At 34.0% G+C, this 25,370-nt stretch overlaps 1 protein-coding gene across 1 annotated transcript in view; it reads right to left on the bottom strand.

Moving 5' to 3' along the window:
- LOC143247910 (diuretic hormone receptor-like) overlaps nt 1-11,041 on the bottom strand; it is a 51,208-nt gene extending 40,167 nt beyond the window's left edge. Inside the window, exons 1-3 of the mRNA XM_076496459.1 lie at nt 10,921-11,041; nt 7,104-7,226; nt 3,443-3,540 (exon numbers count right to left, since the gene is read on the bottom strand). Coding sequence (XP_076352574.1) covers nt 3,443-3,540; nt 7,104-7,226; nt 10,921-11,041 — 342 coding nt within the window. The remainder of the gene's footprint in view (nt 1-3,442; nt 3,541-7,103; nt 7,227-10,920) is intronic.
- Nucleotides 11,042-25,370: the final 14,329 nt, after the last annotated feature.

Genomic DNA, 25,370 nt, shown 5'->3' with positions numbered 1-25,370 from the left:
AGAGAATGTGAATAAAATAGAACTGTAAGTATCTGTATGAGATAAGTCTGTAGGGAATTTTATTGAACACAGAACTACGAGTACCTGTAGGGATAAGTTTATAATAAATATGACCGAACATAGAACCACGATTATACGTGCGGATAAGCCTGTAAGAAATATTATTGAACATGCAAATACGATTACGGTAAGGAACGTGTTTGAACACAGAGCCAAATAGTTCTAGGGATAAGTCTATAAGGAATGTGACTAAACACATAACCTCAAATATATGTAGAAAGTAATATGACTGAACACAAGAACGGATAGGAATGTGACTCCTTAAAGAACCATAAAACTCTCGGTAAAATTGAAAAGTTATAAAAGCCAAAGATGTCTAGAAGTATATAGTACAGACACATATGAAAATTGGAAAACAAAATATTTAATGATCGTAGCCTTACATACTGGCTGTAGTTTTTGCCGTTAGACGTGAACAAAATGTACGTGTTACTCAAAATGTTATTTCCTAACAACGTTGATATTAGCAGTGCATCGATAACAAAACGAAAAATAGAAAGGAGGAATTTTGTACAAAAACATTCTAAGGATATATATTTATTTATCTATAAAGTACAAGCTATACAGCTTTAATTATATTTAAGTTAACGATGCATTTTTAAGTGTTATTTCTAGACGTATTTTGTGTACTTGGGCGATACTTATGCGATGTCATTTGCCCAAAGGAAATTATAATCAAAGGACTATTACGTAATTTCCATTAAGATTTTTCATAATTTCCTTTCTTATATGACGCAAGCGACATTTCTCAGACCCTGAATGTAACCTGAAGTTGTAAGAAAAATTACTATCTGTAGCATTACGACATTTGTGAAAAGTCTTTCAGAACTTTTTTTTTAAAAAAGCGGCTTCTAAACTCAACACTGAATCTTAGTCGTTTGAAATAAAAAAAAGAAAAATCAACCTAAAATTCCGTGGCAGTAGTTTAGTTTTAAAGGAAGGTCAACTTTCCCAACTGGAGTATTCGCGGTAGAATGTTTGTTGTGATTTTCGAGAATTTGGATTTTATTTCAGCTCTGACTTGTCTTTGTGGCGCTCGATTGATATTTAAGGTTGTAGTTGTTTCAGAGAAATGTGGATGGAGTTGTTCGATTGGATCAAGGTGGCCTAGAGAGGGCAATCAGGGCCTGTGGCATGACATTGTCCTTGCAATGTCGATGACATGACATGACAGAAGAACGAAAAGAAGCAAGACGAAGAAACTTCAACAGACGTCCCGTTGTAATGTAATGTAATGCCAGGCTGGAATCAATAAACCCAATTGCCTTAGAATTTGCTGTGGGAAGTACCCCGATAAAACCTATTTCCACAAGACAGGCGCCGAATTTTCTATCTTTGAAATATAAGAGTAAGAATTTTGTTATTTAATTGGATTTTGCGTAAAGCAAAAAAGTAATTGACTAGAGGACAAAAAAAACTGTTTTAATCTGTTCATCTTGTTTTAACTTGTAAGGGAATTTATTGTTTTAAGGCATAACTAAAGATAAAATATTTAAATAATGCGAGTTTGATTCTTTTAGTAATTGTAAGAATAAGCTTTTACACGTTAGAATAGGTAATTCTAAGACACTGCTTTCGACTGGCCATTATACTATTCAGTCTGTCTTAGTTAATGCAGTCCCCCTCTAGTACAGCGGTATGTCTCCGGATTTACAACACTAAAATCAGCGGTTCGATTCCCCTCGGTGGGCTGAGCAGATAGCCCGATGTGGCTTTGTTATAAGAAAAACACAAACTTAGCTAATGTATGAAAATAACTTTTTTTCTTTTGCAAAACGACAGCTAGAAGTTTAAAAACCTCTATTTTACTAAAAAAAATATTCGAAACGAAAGATATGATTATCTTAAATAACTCGAGGACAGCTTACTAGCAATAATTTTAAGAAAAATGAAATTACTATCACAGTTTTAGAAACTTTAGAAAAAAAATTATACTCGATTTTCTCCATAGGTATAGGAAGATAAACATATTGCAAACACTTTGCAGTGTCTTATTTGGGCCGGCTGTCACCGAAAGTTTAGCATTCTCGGACTGTAAAGTCGACAATTTCTCATTGTCGTTCCGTGTGGGTTTGATATTGCAGTGATGGTCAAATCACACTATTTGGTGAAATAAGAGTAGCACAAACGTTGGTGATAAGTGCTACCGACTGTTTGCCTTCACATGGTCTATCAGCTCAAAATTAAAGATGGCGTAACGTAGACTGTCTGTCCTCTGTGTACCTTAATTGGAATTTATTATCAAAAACGTATTATTGATGTTTAAATTAAAAATAGTAGGTATTTTCCCTCGTACGTTTTCAATAATTGAAATAAATTGTATACCAGCCATTAACTGAAATAATGATCAAAACGACTTGCCGTTATATCAAACAATCGCCCTAACTGTGCAACAGTTTGAATATAACGAAGCTGTATTTTTATTTATACTATGCATGACTATCAACAGTTACTTATACCGTTGTCTAGATTTGGTTTGTTTTGAATTTCGCACAAAGCTACACGAGGGCTATCTGCGCTAGCCATCACTATCTTAGCAGTGTAACTAACACAAGAGGGAAGGCAGCTAGTCATCACCACCCACAGTCAACTCTTGGGCTAGTCTTATACCAACGAATAATAGGATTGACCGTCACATTATAACGCTCCTACAACTGGTTTCAGGAATGTGAATAACCTGTTATAGTATTTGGATTGAAACTTTCCTAGACAGCAGGACCCGGCATGGCCAGATGATTAAAACACTCGACTCGTAATCCGAAGGTCGCGGGTTCGAATTCCCGTCACATCAAACGTGAGAGCATCACGTGCAGCTTTGCGCGAAATTCAAAAACAAACCAAATAGTTTACCAACTACACTGAATATCTAGAGCACCAAGTAAACTTACTAACTATGTAAACTACTTGTTTTGTTTTCATTTCTACGTTAATTTTTCAAGCTTCAAAACTTAACTTACTGAATGATCCGTGATGATGAGAAAACCTACATGTTGAGAAAATTATATAATTAAAAACGGCTGGTATGTATGGACCTGACGATGACCGCAGAATATCGAAACGATGTTTGCTCCTCTATTATTGCTTTCTCTACTCATACCAGCCGTTTTTAAATATATAATTAACTTACCGAAGTTATGCACAGATGAAGACTCTGAATTAAAGACGTCTCTCTCCTTTCTAATGTTTTTCTAAAATCTAGTTAAATAAATGCATTTAACTTGCATAGACAATGTTTAAGATAAACCGAAAATGCAATAAAACGTGAGATTTATTCTTAGCATTTACAAAAAACAAGAAATATGGGTTGAAAACAAGAAAAGAAACATCAAAAAGTACAAATGTATTACTACTTTTAAAAAAGACATCCTGTATAATAACCTACCTTTAGGAATTCATCTTCACTTAATAAATGTTTACAATTCGAATAGTCAGATCGATTTGCCCACGTTCCGTTTCCGTAACATAATCGACTTGCGTTCTCTATGTAAAAATTCACAAAATACAAAGTTATAACACAAATATTGTATTACAATGGCATATCGGATCTATAAGAATACTTTGTTTTTAAACATAAATGGGCTACGAGTGTTATGCCCGTCACAGGGATTGAACTTTAATGTTTTCAGCCTTTAAGCTTACCGCTGAGCCATCAGGAAGCATGTAATATCGTAAAGTCCTCTTTCAGGTATTAGTCGAATATAATCATTACTTACCTGAAAGATCTTGGGGTAACCTAGTGGTTACTACGCTTAACGAGGATTCATTTTTCCTGTTTCGTTAATGCACTATGGATGTGAGGATCAAAGCACACTGTTCTACTTTGTCATACAAATATAACACAAGAGTTGGCGGTAAGTGACGTTGACTAGTTGCTTTCTCTCAAATGTGACAGTTGGAAGTTAGAGACGACAGTATGTAAATAGTCTTGCATTGTTTGTGCGATAACGCTAAATAAAGGTTTATCTGCATAATAAATATTGTAATGTATCCTTATGGTGGATAAGTTCGTATATTCGAGAGTTCTACATGTGAGGAAGGATGGTGCTTTAATAAATTAAAATCCATCGTTAACGTGAAAACTGGTTCAACGTAATTATTTTTAATGTTAACTTTTGAGCGACGTCTAACGAGTATTAATTGTTGTTATACGTCTTGTGTATAACCATGCCATGTCCGGGAACAGTTCAAATATTGAGATTATGTATTTGTTTGTTTTAGAAGAACGCTACATTTGGTCATGCGTTGTGTCCACCAAGGGGAATCGAACGCGAATTACTATCGTTGTAGTCTGTGAACCTACGACTGTCAAACCTCGGGAACGAAGGGTTTGAAAGTTCACATTTATATCAGCGTTAATTAGCGGAAGTAGATAAGGGGTTAAGACGATTTAACAACTTCCTCACATGATGGCACAATAAAATTGTCTGATTAAACTAAAGATTCATATTTCTTTAATACGTAAATTTTGTGTGTAACAACTAACAACTCTTGAGGGGTCAGTCGATGTTTGTAATTGTTTACATTTCATTAAACTCTAGTTTCATGGTTGTTATGTTATGTTGCTAACTACGAAACTTGTGTAGTAAACTTTATTAAAAGTATGTCTGTTTTATTCTAAACTTAAAGCAACTACTAACTGTAGCAAACTAATAACTAATTTTTCAGGAAAATTACTCTAAAAAAAACCTTCACAAATAAGTTATTGATTTTTCTTCGAATTATATATAAGGAACTTTGGAACTAAGCAAAAGGGATACAGTCACGGCTTAACAAGCACAAAATGTTCCCCGCAGAGTCGCTATGTGTTCTCTATGAAATTCCAGTGAAAGAAAAGCTTGAACCAAACAAGTTGGTGATGATAAACTACAATAAAATTTGGTTTGACTTACATTTATCTTCCTGTAGTAGAGGACGGTTATCAATAACACCACAAGTTTGTGCTTTGTGTGTCTCTCATCTATTATAAGAGTCTCTGTAAATCACTGCGATATGTGCAACTATACTTGTTATAAGGTGTTTAAATAAGAGCACCCGTAACGTTCTTTAGTTGACCGACAGGATTATGTTTTAACAGAAGTTAAGAGAAAATCAGATCAAACTTTCGTGTGTTGCCGGAGATTACGAAACGACTAACTATCAGACTGTGTGAAGTAAAACAAAATCTGAATGAAGATACTGTTGTTTGCAATTAAGCACAAAGCTAGACAATGGGCTATCTGTATCAAAACACGGTTTCTAGCGTTATTACACGTTTGTAAAAATACCGCTGTGTCACCAGGAGACGACTGAGTGAAGAAAAAACAAATAACGAAGTGCTTATTTTTTCAGGGAACTAATAATTTCTTCGGAAAATTTCCTCGTGAGAGAAGAAAAATACAACAGAAATATAAAACAAACGACTATAAAAATACTTTTCAAATTCACATATATGTGGAAATTTGAGCAGCGAAATTTATTTTCTAAAATAAAATTTAAGTCTTTTTTTCTGGAGGGGGATAAACAAGTTATTCTAGATATAAAAAAGTGGTTATCACGTTCTTTCAGTACGAGATTTATCAGATTTCTCAACACCTCTGTTTTTTATTTATGACGAGGTTACTGAGGTTATCTATTGCTATCATTAATTTTGAACTACCGTCAAATCAGCCAATCAATTGGAGTTTTCAAAGGAGTTCTCAAACTGAGATTACATTGAAAAGTTAGAAATTTATTGACGTGATTTTAACGCGAACAAGTCGTTCTTGGAAACTATAAGCAGGAAATTTTCGGTTAACAATAACTCGTCAGCTGAATAGGAGAAATATTATTTAGAAACATAAAAATATTAGGAAAAAATTTATTTGCTTGTTTGTTTAGAAGCTGTAGTTGGAGCTTTGTATTAATCTGTTTTAAAGTATTTCATGTAATACAAAACATATTTCCATTTTAAGGCATTGTGAAAACCAAAACCAGTTAACAAGATCTATAATGTTACTAGAGTAAAATGAGTGACTCTGTTTAGAAAAAAAATCGCGTCTTATTATTTCTTTTTCAGGTATGTTCGGAACATTCTTGAAAATTACATAATTGGATTTATTTCGAATTTCATTGTTTTTGGTTTATTCAATGTGTACAAAAATTAGTTTAAAAATAGATCTTGTCAGTCAATCTGCCTTTTATAATTTTTTTTCTTAATTCTTTCGGTTAGTTACAGAAATGCTAACATTTTTGTTCAACTATTTATCGTCTTCTTTAAAATTTTGAGCCCTGTCCACATTTTTCTCTTAAGGCATGAGATTATATTATACCACGTTGAGACTTGTGGTAGTAATTTTTAAATCAGATCCTGATGTGTGAGCCATTAATGAACAAAATGATAGAAATTCTTATCAGTCCCAATGTTATGGAATATTATCCAACTTGTTCTTGGTCCATCAACCTGAACTGTATTTACTTCATACAGCAGCTGAACAGTTAGCTCAGAGACTTCTGGAAACAGCCATAGGCATCAGTGACTTAGAGCTACTAAAGTGCTTCTAGTCAGCAGCACTAACCACTGCTCAAGCAACTCCTCATAACTGAAATGGCGGATAAGTTTCACAGTTATATACGCCCTTACAACTGACTGTATGAGACAAGTTTAGAGGTCTTTAGTGTTTCACTTTTTAGTCTCTGTAATGAGTATTCCTTCGCGCTAACCGTTAGGCCATTGTCCGACCCTTATCTCACATATTACCATGTAAAAAAATAATAATTTTCTAGTTTAGACGTCATATTTCATAAGTTTCATGCTTACATCATTCTTTTGTGCAATATCAATTTTATTCCTATTAAATTTATTGTTACTGTTTCTTTCTTTCTTCATACAAAGTCTAACGAATCGACTTAATATAATTCTAAAAAAAGCAATAATTTTTGCATCATCGGAATTTTCTAAAAGCAAACTTTGCATGCTAATTCTTAAGTTCTGTATTTAACATCTGTGCTTTGCAGAAAGTTTTCATTTCCAGTAAAAAATAAAAATTAAATTAATTCCAAATAAGAATAAAAATTATCATGCTTACGAGATGTATCGTAACGGATTCCCTTTAACTCGGAGAAACACGGTATCTCAGCCCTAAAGCCTGCTGGTGTTGGAGGCCAGCATGACACGCCGTCCCAAGTGGCATTACATTGTGTTGGTTCTCCTAAACATAATAAAAACCACTGTTTTCAAGAAAATTAACTCAACCTGTTTCTTCTTAGCATTATAAGGTTAAAATACACCTATAACTCTGTTATTTCCTTTTGGTGGTTCCCATGAAGAAATGTTCTTTAGTAAAATCGTCATGGTATATTCTTTTGAGGATTAAAAGGCGAAGAAACATTTAAACCACCTGGTGATAAAGAGCAAGATATTAATTAAAAACTCTTAGGGTGTGGACTATACTGGTTATGTAGAAAAATGGAACTTATGAAACTAATGAACTAATGAAAAATATTAAAATTATGCAAAGTTACGTCTTTTATAAGGTAAAAACACATTAACACTATTCATTTTCCTGGGTATAATTGTTTAACAAGATATATTTCAAGAAACAAAACAAAAACGTTTATTTAAAGGCTATCAGGAATCATCCAGCAACTAACAGCTACGGTAATATTGTAAATAAAAAATATATTTGATGACAGTTACTTATTATTAAAATTGATACAATACTTATACCACATGTTAACACTCCTATATAGCAAATTATAGCTAATTCCATACCCTACTACCCCTAATTTGCTAATATATTACAGGTAATTCTATAACATATTACAGCTATGCTATAAGATATAAGTATTCTATAATATAATATGTTACAGCTATTTCTATAACATCGAAGATAAAGGAGCAAATTATCACTAAATATAAAATCTTCCTACAGAGCTTGAAAAAGGAAATCAAACAAGATAGAGATAGAAATAAGCATACCACTTTACGGGCTAATGATCACATAACAGACCAATCTGTCTCAATTTTACATGAGATTAAAATTCCTTCATTACTGTATTCCCAAATTCGTTTATGGAAAGTTTCGGTTTGTTTTGAATTTTGTGCAAAGTTACACGAGGGCTATCTGCGCTAGCCGTCTTTAATTTAGCAGTGTAAGACTAGAGGGAAGACAACTACTAAGCACCACCCACCGCTAACTCTTGAGCTACTCTTTTACCAACGAATAATGGAATTGACCGTCACTTTATAACGACCCCAGGGGTGAAAAGGCGACCATGTTAGGTGTGACGGGGATTCGAATTCGCGACCCTCGGGCCTGTTTATGGAAAGCTTAGTGTTTGAATATAATCTGTTTTCGTCGTTACACCTTTCTTTTAGTTAACTTCAAAATGACTATTTTACACTAGAGTAGCATTTTACACAAGAAAATTCTTGTTTTATTTGTTTTGCCAACGACACGGCACATTATTATTATTATGCAACTACCAAATGTAAAAACTTCGAAAGGCAAATATTGCAATTTCATTTGACGTGTTAGAAAGTCTGCGTCTTCTCACTGACTAATTGAAACCTTATTTCAATTAAAGCAACGAAATTTCAAAGATTCTTCAGGAAAACCTACATCTCAATTGGAACCATTTCACATAATTTGTAGAAAATTTGTCTTTGTATTACAGAATTAATATTATGTTGGCCTTTCGTAACATTTTAATATCGTTTAGAATGTCCGTATTTCGCCGATGTTTCAGAACTTGGAAAAAGGTTAATGATAAGTAAACAACAAACAAATCGCTATTCTACGTTAACATTCAAATAAAGAATAAACTAACTCGAATTTTAGAATAAGTTTATAGTCTTCCAAATTCATCCTAACCTTAACAGAGTGAAACCACACTTTAATTTTCAAACACTCATTTACCTGTTCCACAGCAAACATCGCAAAGTAACAGTGAATAACATCTTATGTCATCCTCGTAGCATTTTGATTCTTTCTTTGAGTGTTTCATGATTTGAAAGCTTTGGTGAAGACAAAACCCATCTTTATTTAAATAAGAAAACAAGCAACACTAAATATAAAAAAATAGAAGGTATATGAAATCCTCCTTGATACCACGCGTATCCAGAAAAATCCGGTTAGAGCAGAAAACATGGTGAATCCACCTAATCAATATTATGCAGTGTGTAACTTAAAAGACAAGACCAGGTCATGATCGTATTTGAACGCCTATCGTTGAAAAGAGAAAAATGTTTAGTTAACGGCGAAGTATATAAATATGTTACTTATCAGACGGCGAAAATAATTCTATGATTAAGAAGCGTGTATTTTTCGAAGAAATGACATCAGGAACTACTTTAAAAATAAACTTTTTATGGCAGCCAGATGATTGTCACTTTTGTAGCACTATAAGTCCAATTATTTCGGTAAAAATCAATACGACCAGATGGGTAGACACAAATTATTTCAGTAAAGATGAAATATTTACAGAGAAGACTTATGAAGACACTTAAAAAAATCATGGTTTGATTGATCGATTATTTAGAATTAAGCGCAAAGTTACACAATGGCCTATCTGTGCTCTGTACACCACGGGTATCGAAACCCGATTTCTAGCGTTGTAAATCTGCAGAAATTCCGCTGTGCCACTGGAGATAAAACAAAATGATGTACGGGTAATGTACGGTGTATTATAACAAGTGAAAATACGTGAACACAAAAGTAGGTAACAAAAGTCGAATCTGCACCCCAGAGAACATTACGTAAATTTATGAAGGAGGATTCCTATATGTAAAAGTGACACAAGTCACATACATGTTTACAAATTGCTTTCATAACATAATCTTCGTCACACCAAAATGCTCTCCCTTTCAGCCATAAAGGCGTTATAATGTGACGGTCAATCTTGCTATTCGTTGGTAAAAGAATATTCCAAGAGTTGGCGGTGGGTAGTGATCACTAGATGCCTTCCCTCTAGTCTTACACTACTAAATTAGGGACGGCTAGCGCAGATAGCCCTCGAGTAGCTTTGTGCGAAATTCAAAAACAAAACTTATTCATATAGCTAATCTACATTAGTAACACATATTCTAATTTATTACAAATATTCTAAAATATAAGTAGCAGTTTGTTTTTGAATTTCGCGCAAAGCTATACGAGGGCTATCTGCGCCTAAGTAACAGAAAATTATTATATTTTTTGCATGAGATGAATGAGAGTTTATGACCTTTTTAAAATATTTCTTATTTTGAATATCAGAGTATCAGATAACGTACTAAAAAACTGTATAATAAGCTATCTGTGTTCTTCCCATCAAAGTCTTTTCTCTTGTATTAATATTATATTCTTGGAAATCTTGTAATCTTTACCAAATGGTTTACTAAATCAATGCAATAAAAATATAACTTCAGATATTTTACTGACTCCATTCATTAAGCCTTCAAATACAAAAATATTTTTCTTCAACACAAGTAAGCAATTTACTTAAAGCATATTTCCATATTTTCTAATACCATCAATGTGTGTGTGTGTATAATTCTTAAGTAGAAGCCGCAATTTAACGAAGTTGGTTCGGGATACAAAATGAAAGAGAAAAAATAAACTGCGTCTAATAATGTTTCGATGGGTTACAGTTAATATCTCTAATGGGTGAGGATAGTATTAATCATAAAACGATATAACTTTAATCCTAACGTTTCGTTATATTAACTTCATCAAGAATTTAGTACACCTTTTATTGTGTAGATCCGATCTATTCAGCGCAGGTAATTATAAAATCACAATATAATCAACATCTTTTAACAAACAAAAAATAGAAACTCTGGGATTAAAATCAAGTTCACATTGATCATAAACAGCAGAAAATATCCATTTTTATTACGATTGAAAATACAAATAACGGCCTTACCCTTCTCTAAAGGTGGAAACTTCGTACTGAACTTTAATAAACAGTCAAGAGTCGGCCAAGGCAGGTTGTAAAAATCCTGTTCCATATCCCAGGATGTGAAATTAACTTCTTCGAGAAACATCATAACTTTACCCAAATATTTTGATGAACAGTAAACTTAAGAACTAGCTTCTGTTACACACGATTAAATTCGTTTCACTCAAGTATTTAGTGATTTCTGTTTCCTTGATGGTCCACTATATTCTGTTTATTTTGACGATTAACAGGATTTTTATTGTCTTGACAGTTCACTCTTTCATTTTTAATTCGGCGATCCAATTTCTACTTGTCTTGACAGTTCACTCTTTCATTTTTAATTCGGCGATCCAATTTCTACTTGTCTTGAAGGTCCACTGTCTTTTAGCTGTTTCAGCAGTCCACTGTCAACGTATTTCGACGATCTACCCTTTTATGTTTATTTTATTCAACAGTCCACTGTTATCTTACTTATTTGGAAGTTACACAGCCCTCTACCTAGCATGCTGGACATGTCTCTCTGTTTGAACCTCATTTCCAAAATATACTTATTTTAGCTGAAAAGTCTGAACATTTCTTAGTCTCGAATGTGATTAAAGAACATCCTTAATGTAGACAATAATAGTGTTAAGCCTCTGTAATTAATTGTCCATACATCTATTTAGTTTCACCGAAACACCATCTGAAAACATGATAAAGCTTGTCAAAATGTCTGAATAACATATAATAATAAAATCGTAATTTTGGTAACTGTTTACTGTACACTGACTACCAAAATTACCTCTCAGTGCCAAAACATATTTGAGCTAGAAATCTTCAATTTTATATCACTAAAGCATTAGAAAATTATATACAATATGGAATACAGAAAATAATAAATATTTTGCTGTATTCTCTACTTCTCAAGACTTAGGAAATATATTTATTTTTATGGTTTTAAATTACAAGGGCTTTACATAAAATAAAGCTTTATTTCTTTTCCTACAATTTCTGTAAAACTATTGATACGCATCAATTATGCGTTATTCCAAGTTGTCTGATGTTACATTTTCTGCGTCTGTAAATTTTGTACTTGTGCGCATGTCAGTGCATTGTGATTCGTTGAGCGTATCACTATGGTACAAGTGTTAAAAATAGAAACAGTTTGTTACGCAAAGTATTTAATTATGTAAATACCCAACGATCCCACGTCACAGCTGTTTTGCTTTTCTTAGAATACCTATTATACAACAACAATCAAATCCAAATGTGATTCTAAGTAACTGTTTCTTGTATGCAAAATTTGTTGAAGCTTATTTGTTCACCAAATATAATATCTTGGTTAATAGTAACTATCATAAAATGTTGAAATAAAAACCAAAATAAATATCACATGAGAAATATTTGATTTGAATATTTAACACAAAATCTCTCCCACAACAAAAAGCGAAGTAATGTTTTCAGGTGGCGATGGAAGGAACAACAAATTCTGGTAATTGTTTCTTGGAGAAAAAATTTTAATACCCATACCACCAGCCTTGAGAATACATTTTCACTATCACTTCTGTTCTTGTCAACACTAAATCTATTCTTGAGTGCAACCACAGCTTGATTAATGGACTGTCTCAAGAACGGATGTCAAAGTGTCCATCATGATCGCATCCACAGCGGCTGTACAAGCTGCAAATCAAATACCTCGAGCCTTGCACATGTAGATAACCGAAGGAATCATGGTGATTTATAAAATAGCTCGCGTGGCAGATCTGTGGGTTACGCAACATATAGTACAGTCAATAATTATTGGGTTTATGATGATGTTGCCATTCATAACAAGGTAAATTTTTGTCTGATTTTAAAATTGCAAATATAATCATCATATCTTTCGTATGCAACGTCCTGTGTAAGGTTCACCCAAATCTAATAAATACTGTACTTTTCACATTCGTTCCGTGTTACTAAGCCCCAGAGGGAGAGATCCTGTGTAAACATATACACGAAAATGTTTTACTAAAAACATGCTTTTTTGAAACGTTAAAATGCAAGTTTGTAAATCTAGGAAATAAGTTTTTGTTAAGCGCAGTGCTACAAGGTAGGTTATCTGTAATGTGCTTATTTTAGAGTTATAACCTCTCAGACTTACTTTTGAGCCATATGGGGCCTCGAAAAAACAAGAAATCCCTTTATACCAATACATCATATATTGCAACATCTAAAACTGCATTTTAAAATTAATTTTATAATTAGTCTGAGTATGCAATTCTTCATAAAATATTCTCAATCCTATTTATAGCACAGAATATCTTAAACACTATTTATGACATAATAATTCGAAGGTAAAAAGCCTTCCAGTGGCTCAGCGCCAAGTAGGAAGGCTTATAACGCTAAAATTCCAGTTTTTATATCGGTGATAAGCACAACACAGGTAACAAACTGTGCAGCATTGTGCTTAATTACAAACAAATAATCAAATAAAATCAAACTTTGTTAGTATTTCTTTCAAAAATGTATTTTAACACGTTTATTGTAGTTAAGCTGTTCATAGGATGTTTTCATTTCTAGCACAATTGTAACTTATCCACTAAATACTAATTTCATGTATGAAACATCGCATTTAGGGCCAGATACTAAGAGTTTTAGTTGTAACTACGTTCTTGTTGTTTTTTTCTAAAATTAATAAGCTGAAGTTATGGTAAAGGACACTCAGTGTATTTTACATAAACTCTATCATAGTGCGATCCCTTTTATTTGGAAAGTTTAATACAGACAATAACGAATTTTACAAACATTTATTCTCATATTTTGTTCACTTTTGAAGTTCAAAATACTTGAAACATCTTTAAGTCCTACTTTCAAAATAAATTTAAATGTTTATATGGATGTAACCTATAATAATTTATTCTTTTTATTTCAATGTTTTCCTCATTTTTGGATGGCCTGACAAACCCTCGTAGTTATGGGCGTTTTTCAATCCTCTTTACACCGCACATGATCGCCCTTTCAACCGTGAGGGCGTTATAAGGTTTCGGTCAATCCCACTATTGGTTGGTAAAAGAGTAGCCCAAAAGTTGACGGTGGGTGGTGATGACTAGTTGCTTTACTTCTTGTCTATCACTGCTCAACTAGGAACGGCTAGCGCAAATAACCTTCGTGTAGCTTTGAACAAAATTCAAACCAACCCTCATTTTAGAAATAGATCGTGGAATGATGTACTGACAGAAAGGTTAAGTAAAAAGAAAAGTAGAAACTGATAACAAGTTGTATCTTTAGACTTTCTACATGTTTTATACAAAAACTTGTCGAATGTCTCAAAGCATGTAAAATGTTATTATGTCAGTCCCATGTGACTTACGTCTGCTATGACTTATTGAGATTAAATGTGTAAGAAACTATTTTATTATTTAATTCTATACAAGATATCGTCTACATGTTACAGTCTTATTTCATAAATAATGAGCTTTCTAAAAACACAACAAATACAGAATCGAGGAATCCAATATAAAACAATACCTACTTTACAGAAAAATGTCATATAAAAATTCATACAGACCAAAGTAAAAGGCTGAGTGAACAAAGTTATTATCGGTTAGTGATCTAAAATGATGTTATTTTCAATTCTGGAAGCCTTGTCTTTTCGATGTGCCATGTCTCTCTGTAGTATCATAACAAAATAAAAACATATAATTTAAAGAGTGGAAGTTTTATCAGAGATGTATTTTCTGTTTTAAATCTAACTCAGAAAGTTTCCGGATAAACTGTTTTCTTTTATCGTCGTACTTAAGTTAGTTTCCAAGTCATCACCTCTTCTAAAATATAACTCAAGAAAATTGAAAAGGAATTGGAATTGAAAGTTTTCAATATGAAAATCACCTTATACTTCAAGCGGATTAAACGTTTAGGTTAGAGAATTCCATGCATGAGATATAGTCTTTCCTAATTTTGAGCTACTTTACAGAGGGAAAGATACCTAGTCAGCATCGCTCTCCGTCACACATGCTTTGTGTGGCTCTTTGAACCGGTTTATATATTGGGCATCACTTTTATAACGTGCCCATAACTAAAAGCACAGAGAATTTTCAACTGCATAACATAAACTAAAATAGAAAATATAGTCATGTGGCTATGAAAAAAAAACACGAAAAACAAGGAAAAACTTAACTTGTTAGTGCAAAATAATAACAAGTGACAATAAAACCACCATAATGGCCATTTATAAGTACACGTAATTAATCACAAATTTTAATCGAAACAAAAAAAAACGAATAATGCGGGCAGCGCAGATACCCCACTTGGGCTTAGTTAAAAACGCAAACAACAAACAAACATAAAACCGTTTTGATTACTAACGGACGTTTTTGACACTTGTTATAAAATTTTCTCATTTTTACTTAAAATATGTGAAAGTACTTTTTAAAATATTTCGGCATTAGATGAAAGTGTTTTTATTCTCTAAAATGTTTTGAGTGTTTCTTTAGTTTCTGTAGCATGAAGGTTTTAATTAATTTTGTTTTCAAATACTGATTTTAACAAGTTTTCTCAACTGTCAACGTTACATCAACATCTTTTAGACACTACATAATAAAGCATATACAGTATTTCAAATACCTCCTACTGAAGGCATGTTATATGGGGATTACACTTTGACGAGGTTAATCACACTTTTCAAGAGCAATGTTTCCTGTCCACTGTTACCATAGAAGGTTTTATCTAGATCGTCAGTTGTTGTTGTTGTTGTTTTTGGAATTTCGCACAAAGCTACTCGAGGGCTATCTGTGCTAGCCGTCCCTAATTTAGCAGTGTAAGACTAGAGGGAAGGCAGCTAGTCATCACCACCCACCGCCAACTCTTGGGCTATTCTTTTACCAACGAATAGTGGGATTGACCGTCACATTATAACGCCCCCACGGCTGGGAGGGGGAGCATGTTTAGCGCGACGCGGGCGCAAACCCGCGACCCTCGGATTACCAATCGCACGCCTTAGGCGCTCGGCCATGACAGGCCAGATCATCAGTTCTAGTGGGGTTGATAATCATGATTATACAGTATTATTTTACTCTACAGTTTCCATTGTCTTTGTTTGTTTTTTACTATTATTGTTGTATTTTTGTCCCATATTATAAATACGTACAGATACAAATACGTAAGTAAGATGTTAAGCTAGTGAAAGTAAAATGAAAGTTTGACTGCGTTATTGTCAGTTTAGTTTTTAACGGGTGATTTCTGAAATGAAAGGATCACATTTTGCCTTGTAATCAAAGACAGAAGAAAAACTAGTTTTATCTAAGTATGTTTGAAAATAAACGAACATTCCTTCGCAGCCTTTGACAAAAAGGAAATAATTAAAGCTCTAGATACAACTGGGAAAAACAACGAGTTTCTCAGCTTGTATTGTAACAACAGAGGTAGTTGAGGAAAATTTGTCTTGTCAGTTGGGTTCTTAAGTAATTGAACTAGCTTGTGCAGACTTCTGTTAGACCCGACATATCTAGGTGGTTAAGGCACTCGACTCGTAATCCGAGGATCGCGAGTTCGAATCGCCCTCACACCAAACATGCTTGCCTTTCAGCTGTGGGGATTTATAATGTGACGGTCAATCCCACTATTCGTTGGTAAAAGAGTAGCCAAAGAGTTGGCAGTGGGTGGTGATGACTTTCCTCTAGTCTTCCACTTCTAAATTAGGAACGGCTAGCGCAGTTAACCCTCATGTAACTTTGCGCGAAATTCAAACCAAACCAAACCAACCAGACTTCTGACAAAAAAGATAACTATTTAAAGTTCTGGACGCAAGTGTAGTAACACACGGGGTAACGTAAGTGAATTTTCACTGATTGTATTGTGATAACAAAGGAGAGTTTGGTTTGTTTTAAAAAATAATTTATATTACCAGGTAATTGAACTAGCTTGTGTTGACTTTTGACGGAAAAGAGAATTATTTAAAGTCCTATATACAACTATGATAGCCTATAGTGTAAAGAAGGTTTTTCTTTGAGCACACATTTGACTTGTTCTTAATAAATCATTTTAAAACAAGTTGATTGTGTCCTGTCCATTTATTGTAGTGTAGCATTACACAAAAATTTCGCAAAATATTAAGAAAGTATTTTTAAACTTAATTCAATCTGCTTAATTTTGTCGTGCTGCGAAATTTTCTAACTCCTTCTATTTCCACCACCAAAAAATCCGTTTTTTTCCTAGCATGCACGTTAGTTAAAAACTACAATTCATGCATTTTATAGCGCATTAATTAGAAACTTCTAGGTGAAAGGTTTCCGATTTTTCTGATGTATATCATTACTCGACTCTACTGTTTCTACGAAGATTTCCGCGACTATACTTCAACAAGTTTTAATAGTGAACTATTACCATAGTAGATTTCCCTTCTCAGATGACGGTGATCATTATTTCTACTGTTTATTTATACTTATCTTAAATAGTGAGTGGATATTCAGTATTTATTACCACTGCATATAATATTATTTGGCCCGGCATGGCCAGGCACTCGGCTCGTAATTTGCTGGTTCGCATCCCCGTCGCACCAAACATGCTCGCCCTTTCAGTCGTGGGGGCGTTATAGTGTTACGGTCGATCCCACTATTCTTTGGTACAAGAGTAGCCCAAGAGTTGGCAGTGGGTGGTGATAACTAGCTGCCTTCCCTCTAGTCGTACTGCTAAATTAGGGACGGCTAGCACAGATAGCCCTTGCATAGCTGTGAGTGAAATTCAAAAAACAAACAATAATATTATTTCATATAACTACTGCTGTATATAACCAGTACTTATTAATTTTAGTCGAGTCAATAAATAAATTTTCAGCTTGAAAAATAATGTAGACACTATTTCCAGCCTAGTTTGTTTACCATTTTAGAGTCCATAATTGTAGGCTTGAAAATATATATATATATATTAGTGAAAATAATTACATTTTAACAAAGTTAAATAGTAAAATAAGTAAAATGCTAAGGTTGTGTGTGTTTTCTTATAGCAAAGCTACATCGGGCTATCTGCTGAGCCCACCGACGGGAATCGAGCCCCTGATTTTAGCGTTGTAAATCCGTAGACATACCGCTGTACTAACGGGGGGCGAAATGCTAAGGGAGGACTGCGTTAAAAACAGCAAATCCATACCTCTGACTAATTATACAATTTGTTATTTTAACTCAAAAACAAGCCGAAACAAAAAACAAATTAAACAAAACACGCTGCACCAACTGAAATGATCCCAAGTTATAAACTGCAATGTGGGATTATAAAATGTACCCTAGGATTTGGTAGTGACTGTGAAAATAGGACCCACATAGTGGTTGGGATATACGGTCTATTAGTCTTAGCCTCCATTCACCAGCCTCAGATAAGAAATAAAGAATAGCAACAGATATATAATTAGAAATAAAATAGAAATTAGGAGAGTGAGATGCGGATGCTCAAACCCACAACGTCCCACGTTTATATCACCCTTCACTGCCTGCAGACAGTTCTAGGAAGGTGACTGCTCTCGCAAGTAAATAATTAATTGAAATAAAAAGAAAAAAAAAAAAATAAGGTACTACTACTTGGGGCTAAGTAAGATAAAAAGTTACCTCTTGATGTTAGCATTCCAGCCCTCAATATAGTATAAAGGCACAACAAACGAATGATATTAGCGTGAACATCCAGCTGTCCAAACTAGTATAGTTCCCACTCATCACCCATACTAGTTTGACAGCTGGAAGAGACACTTCATGCTAGTATAGTTCGTTTGCTGTGCTTTCAATTAGTGCTTTTCTACCATTTTGGGAGCTGGAATGCTAACAATAAGAGGTAACTTTTTATCTTACTTACCCCCAAATGGTAGTTCCTTATTTCTTTATTTGTTATTGTTTGTTCTTATTTCAATTAATTATTTACTTGCGAGAGCAATCACCTTCCCACAACTATCTGCAGGCAGTGAAGAGTGATATAAACGTGGGACGTCGTGGGCTTGAGCATCCACATCTCGCTCTCCTAATTTCTATTTTATTTCTAATTATATATCTGCTGCTATTCTTTATTTCTTATATGAGACTAATGAAAGGAGGTTAAGACTGATACACAGTGTATCCCCACCGCTAGTGGATCCTACGTCCGCAGTAACCTCCAAAACTTAGGGTACATTTTATAATCCCACACTGTAGTTTGTACGCTGGGATCTTTTCAATTGATGCAGTGTTTTTTGTTTAGTTTATTTTTGAGTTAAAATAATAAATATATATATATACATTTGCATTTTGATTTAACTTGTTTCTGTACGTTTTGACCCAGCATGGCCAGAATGTTTCGGGCGTTCGACTCGTAATATGAGGGTCGAGGGTTCCATTCTCCGTCATATCAAACACATGCTTACCCTTTCGGCCTTGGGGGCGTTATAAAGCTAATGTCAATCTCACTATTCGTTGGTAAAAGTTTGGTTTGTTTTGAATTTCGCGCAAAGCTACTCGAGGATTATCTGCACTAGCTGTCCCTAATTTAGCAGGGTAAGACTAGAGGAAGGCAGCTAGTCATCACCACCCACTGCCAATTCTTTTCTTGAGTTACTCTTTTACCAAAGAATAATTGGATTGACCATAACATTATAACGCCTCCACGGCTGAAACGACGAGCATGTTTGGTGTGACGGGGATGCGAACCCGCGACCCTTGGATTACAAGTCGAATGCCTTAACCACCCAGCCATGCCGGGATCGTTGGTAAAAGAGTAGCTTAAGAGCTAGTGGTGGGTAGTGATGACTAGCTGCCTTCCTTCTAGCCTTACACTGCTAAATTAGTGACAGCTGGCGCTGGTAGCCCTCGTGTGACTTTTCGTTAAATTGAAATATAAATAAACAAAACTGTACATTCCCCGTTCTTTGTATTAATATCTTTTTTTTAATATTGTTTGTCCGCAAATAACAATAGAAAATGTAGTCTCAAGGTAACTATTACTTATCATCTTGAAAGAAATATGTTAACGTCTTCTATATTCAAGCGATACCTGTTAGAGCTGTTTATCACCACAGTTTCAATGTATTACTCCAATTTATGCAGAAACATGTCTACTTTTACCTCTTGGGTTTAGACGGACCTTTATCCTAACACAGACATGTTTCTCTTTTAATAGGGGAAAACCGAGAACAACGCGAGAAATACTGTGCTTCATAAACAAGGATAGCTTTTTGTGATCTTCCTGTTCAACCTTATTCATTACCTAACAAAATACGAATCACAGGACTACCACTTCTCTGTCTTATTTATAGTTTCACTGTATTTTCAGCGTAATGCTGTTGATGTTACAAGAGAAACAAAAATATACCAATAATTTAAATTTTTACAAATAATTTTATTCATTTCTGTTAATGTTAAACGATGAAGGTGTTACACGTTTTCTGGGAAGCTTTTATTTCCAAATGGAACAGAACAATTTATCACATGTTTGTATTCAATTAGTGAGATACCTGAGAAAAGAAATAATATATATAGTTTTGTTTGAAATGTAATATTCCAAGCTAATACTAGGTATTTCGGGTAAACGAGAACTTTTACGTTGGTAATTTAGCCGTACAAAGGATATTTCATATCCGAATTGAATACTTTAAAAACCAATGTTTATTTATTTGTTTTTAAAACCAGTCTGATTTCAAAATATCAATTTTCCAACGTTCATAAATACATTAATGCACTATTAATACTTTTAAAACATATAACAAATAAAGATCTTCATGCTTAATGCACATATCTCTCGAAATATGCAAAACTATTTAAAACTCATTATTTATGTACATAAAATAAATAACTGAATGCTTCAATTGCAAATTCAAATTTCAAACAATAAATGTATTCGTTAATTTAAGATTCATAACCCTGGCATTCTAATCATCATGCCAAGCTTTTTTTTTTTTACTTTGTCTTATCATGAGGAAGGTTATACAATGTAAACGTAACTATAACTGATAAAAGCATAAAGAGATTCGCATAAAAGCAAGTAGGCCCGGCATGACCAGATGGTTAGAGCGTTGGACTCGCAACCTCAGGATTGCGGATTGGAATTCCCATCACACCAAATATGCTCGCCCTTTCAGCGACGGGGGCATTATAATATGACTGTCAATCCCACTATTCGTTGGTAAAAGAGTAGCTCAGAGTTGGCGGTGGGTGATGATGACTAGCCTGTCTTCCCTCTAATCTTACACTGCTAAATTAGGGAAGGCTAGCGCAGATAGCAGTCGTGCAGCTTTGCGCGAAATTAAACGAAAAACATACAAATCCACATCGCTCAAATAAATAATACGCAAATTATTGTATGGTGAAAATCGTCCATATTGACTGAAATATATTTCAAGAACATAACATATAAAATATAAGGAAATCTAATTGTAACTTAAGCCTCGTATCGTATTTAACAATATAACCTTAATTTCAAGACTTAACAACGTCTATATTGGTTGTGGTTTCGGAATATGTAAGAACTAAGTTTTTCGAATTTACTAAAATTATGCCAGAATGATAGTTATTGGGCTTACATTGAGCCAAGACAAAACGTCAGCAATTGTTTTACACTGGAGAGTTTCTCTCTTTTGGCCAGTATTTTTCATTTTCTAGCCGAAAACCGATTGCTTTCTTTTTTTCTATGCTATTTCTTTCTTTAAAGGACAAAAATTAGAGTTTTACACTAAGGAAATATCATAAGACAATCTTATGCTTCTTGTGATATACAACTGCACTGTGAACAGGCGTTTGAAGTAAAATAAATGCAGCCTATGTGGGTGTGGTCACTATGGGACATCCATTGAAATAAGGTTTTCGATAAAAAGAAGGCAAAGAATGATTTTGAAAAAATTATAATGTATAATAAAAGTAAAATAAGTAAGTCCTCTTCTGCTTTGAAAGCAAAAGTTGTCACTATTTTGGATGTCGATTATGGTTTTACGTATGTTAATGAAACACACATCTTGAAATTCATTCATTGCTCGCTTTGCTAAAATATTTTATAACTGCCATTTTCTTTACTTATTTTTGAATTTCACACAAAGCTACATGATGGCTATCTGCGCTAGCCGTCTCTAATTTAAAAGTGTAAGACAAGAGGGAAGACAGCTAGTTATCACCACCCACCGCCAACTCTTGGGCTACTCTTTTACCAACGAATAGTGGGATTGACTGTCACATTATAACGTTCCCATGTCTGAAAGGGTGATCATGTTTGATGTGACATGAATTAGAACCCACGACACTCAGATTACGAGTCGAACGCCTTAACCACCTGGCCATGCTGGGTCTTTGTTTGTTACTTCGCTTACTGTTGTTTGTGCTGAAATAACAAAGTTTCTGGCCAAGCTTACACGTAAAATGATGCTTGATCCTTATTACAACATATAACTTTTAACACGTAGTTTGGAAGATGTATTAAAACTTATTTTAATATTTATGGATTGGTTTTGGACTCTCTGAGGATCCTCGTTTAAACGGTCTATTTTTTGTTTTGAATTTCGCGCAAAGCTACACAAGGGCTATCTGCGCTAGCCGTCCCTAAGTTAGCAGGGTAAGATGGCAGCTAGTCGTCACTACCCACCGCCCACTCTTGGGCTACTCTTTTACAAACGAAGACATAAAGACTATCTGCTCAGTAATTTTAAACTAATAAAATAGTGGGAAGACAGCTAGTCAACAGCTCATCGCAAACACCTAGGTAATCCTTTCACGATCAAATAAAGTGATTTTATCGTCACTCTTAAAGTGCACCCCCAACGTACCTAGAGCGTTTTTTGTGGCAAAAGGTCGTGAACCATGAACCCCCATTTCTTTCAGAGGTAAAACAAAAGAAGTTGTCGTCAGTTTGGAGTTTACGACATTCTTGGTTTATATAAAACAGTGTACTCTCGTTATATGGTCATTTCTTGATAAGATGCTTCTACTCGAAAGCTTATGTCAACATTTAATGTGACCATATAATGAGAGTACACTTCTTGATAAGATGCTTCTACTCGAAAGCTTATGTCAACATTTAATGTGACCATATAATGAAAGTACACTCCTTGATAAGATGCTTTTACTCAAAAGCTTATGTCAACATTTAATATGACCATATAACGAGAGTACACTCCTTGATAAGATGCTTCTACTCGAAAGCTTATGTCAACATTTAATGTGACCATATAACGAGAGTACACTCCTTGATAAGATGCTTCTACTCGAAAGCTTATGTCAACATTTAATGTGACCATATAACGAGAGTACAATCCTTGATAAGATGCTTCTACTCGAAAGTTTATGTTAACATACAATGTGACCATATGAGTACACCATATAACGAAAGTTTATGTCTCCTTGATAACATGCTTCTACTCGAAAGTTTATGTCAACATTTAATGTGACCATATAACGAAACATAAGTTTTCTAGTAGCAGCATCTTATCAAGCAGTGTACTCTCGTTATATGGTCACATTGTATGTTAACATAAACTTTCGAGTAGAAGCAGCTTATCATGGAGTAATGAATTTTCTGCTGTATGTGTTATCGTAAACTGTGTATCATAACTGTGATGTTGATCTGAAACTAATGTGTCTATAAACATGTACGATGCACTATAAGAAGGTACACTATTGGTAATATGTTTCACAAGTGTTAGACTGTGTTTCACTTGAATTTAACTGACATATATACATTAGTTTCAACTGGTTTATTACGTAAAGCTGAAAAACGACTTTGTGTGGTACATACGCATACGTATTCAATGTACGTTCCTTCTTTTTTTAGGGTAAATATGATTACAACAATCTTTTATGAACATTGTGTATTAAATTAATTAAAGAAATTAATTATGGCAGGATATATACAGAATTATAGACACATCTAAGCAGAAGAACTTATATGCAGTGTGTTTGATGTTTACTTTTGTTAGCTGTCACGTCCCCTTCTTCGAATAGCTTCTAACTAAACAAGTGTAATAGAAAAATTAGATTTTATAAACATAAGTAAGGATCAGTACATGTGTCACCCTAGCTAGGTATAGTAATACAGAGAATTTTATTGCTACGCAAAGTATTGAAACAAGAAAGTCAAAACTACAGCAACCAAATTATCTAAATTAAAATAAATATATATCCCTACTTTGGCAGTTCATTGCAATTACTTTAGTATTAGCGAAAGAAGGGATAACCTTTTTTTAATTTTAAGTAATTCAGTTTTTGTAGTTTTGATTCTCATAAAATTAATACTTTTTATGACATTCAAATTTTCTATATTACTATGGCTAAGTATAGGTTACGTATACGTCGATCTCTGCTTGTCTTTATAATTTTGTTATTATATTTGTTTATTTTATTTTCATTAGCTATATTTTTGTGCGCCAGCAATACCAGGCATGGGAAGCACGTATATGCGATATGATTTTAATACTTATCAGGATCTCTACCACCCTACCCTCAAATCTAATTATACACCCATGGTAAGGCACAGTCCGTTTTGTATATATATACTAATTTCCTTTTCGGAATCTGTCAAAGAATTAGAGTGGCACTGTTTTTCTTTTTTCTATACTCTTATCTCGAAAAGCCACTCATTTACTTAGTGAAAAATAAGTTGAAATCGTGAAATCTTAGTTTACTCAATAAACACGTATACAGCGATTTAGGTAACTTTATTAAGTTTAGTTTTGCCTTGCCAATACAGTGAAATAGTCATATGTGACATTCAGACACTTTAAAGATGATTTTAAACAGGCGATTTTTGTGGCAGCCATTTTGTTTCATCAAGATCTCTACTATTAAATACAATGCTAATTTTTTTAGGTGGTTAAGGCGCTAGACTCGCAATCTGAGGTTCGTGGGTTCCAATCCCCTACCGCCAACGTTTGGGTTACTCTTTTTACCAACGAATAGCGGGAATGATCGTCAACTTATAACGCCACCACAGCTAGATGTCCTTAATTTAGCAGTGCTCAAAAGTTAACAAACAAACTTTTTTGATGAAGAGCAAAACATCAAAAAGCAGTTGATAGGTGTGCTTACTAACACTCCAATGTAGATATAAAACTCCACACAATAGTCAATTTGTTTGTTGGACTTCACATAAAGCTGTATTATGACTATCTGCGCTAGCCGTCCCTAATTTTTGAAATTAAAGACTAAAGGGAAGGAAGCTAATCAACGCCATTTACACCCACTCTTGTCAGAACCAATAGTGAGATACGACGACCTTCAATCTTTAAAGCATTCGTGATAACTGAACGTAAGCCAAAAACCTCCGCTTCACAGTCCAGCACTTTAATCATTGGGTCATACTCTACCTCCACATCACTTACAAGTGATTTATGCTTATTTATAAGTAAATTAACACTTGTTAAAAATTATTCAATAATCATCATTTTACGAATAATTTCATTAACTATTCACTTGAAAAGTGAATACGCTTGACGAGTGTAAAATGTTTTGTTTAAAGTTTTTAATGCGAGAATTGAAATATCTTACCAC

The sequence above is a fragment of the Tachypleus tridentatus genome, chromosome 3 (genome assembly GCF_004210375.1).
Source record: "Tachypleus tridentatus isolate NWPU-2018 chromosome 3, ASM421037v1, whole genome shotgun sequence".
In the NCBI taxonomy this organism is placed as follows: domain Eukaryota; kingdom Metazoa; phylum Arthropoda; class Merostomata; order Xiphosura; family Limulidae; genus Tachypleus; species Tachypleus tridentatus.
The sequence above is the reverse complement of the archived record's forward strand: the minus strand, read 5'-3'. Positions and strand labels throughout refer to the sequence as shown.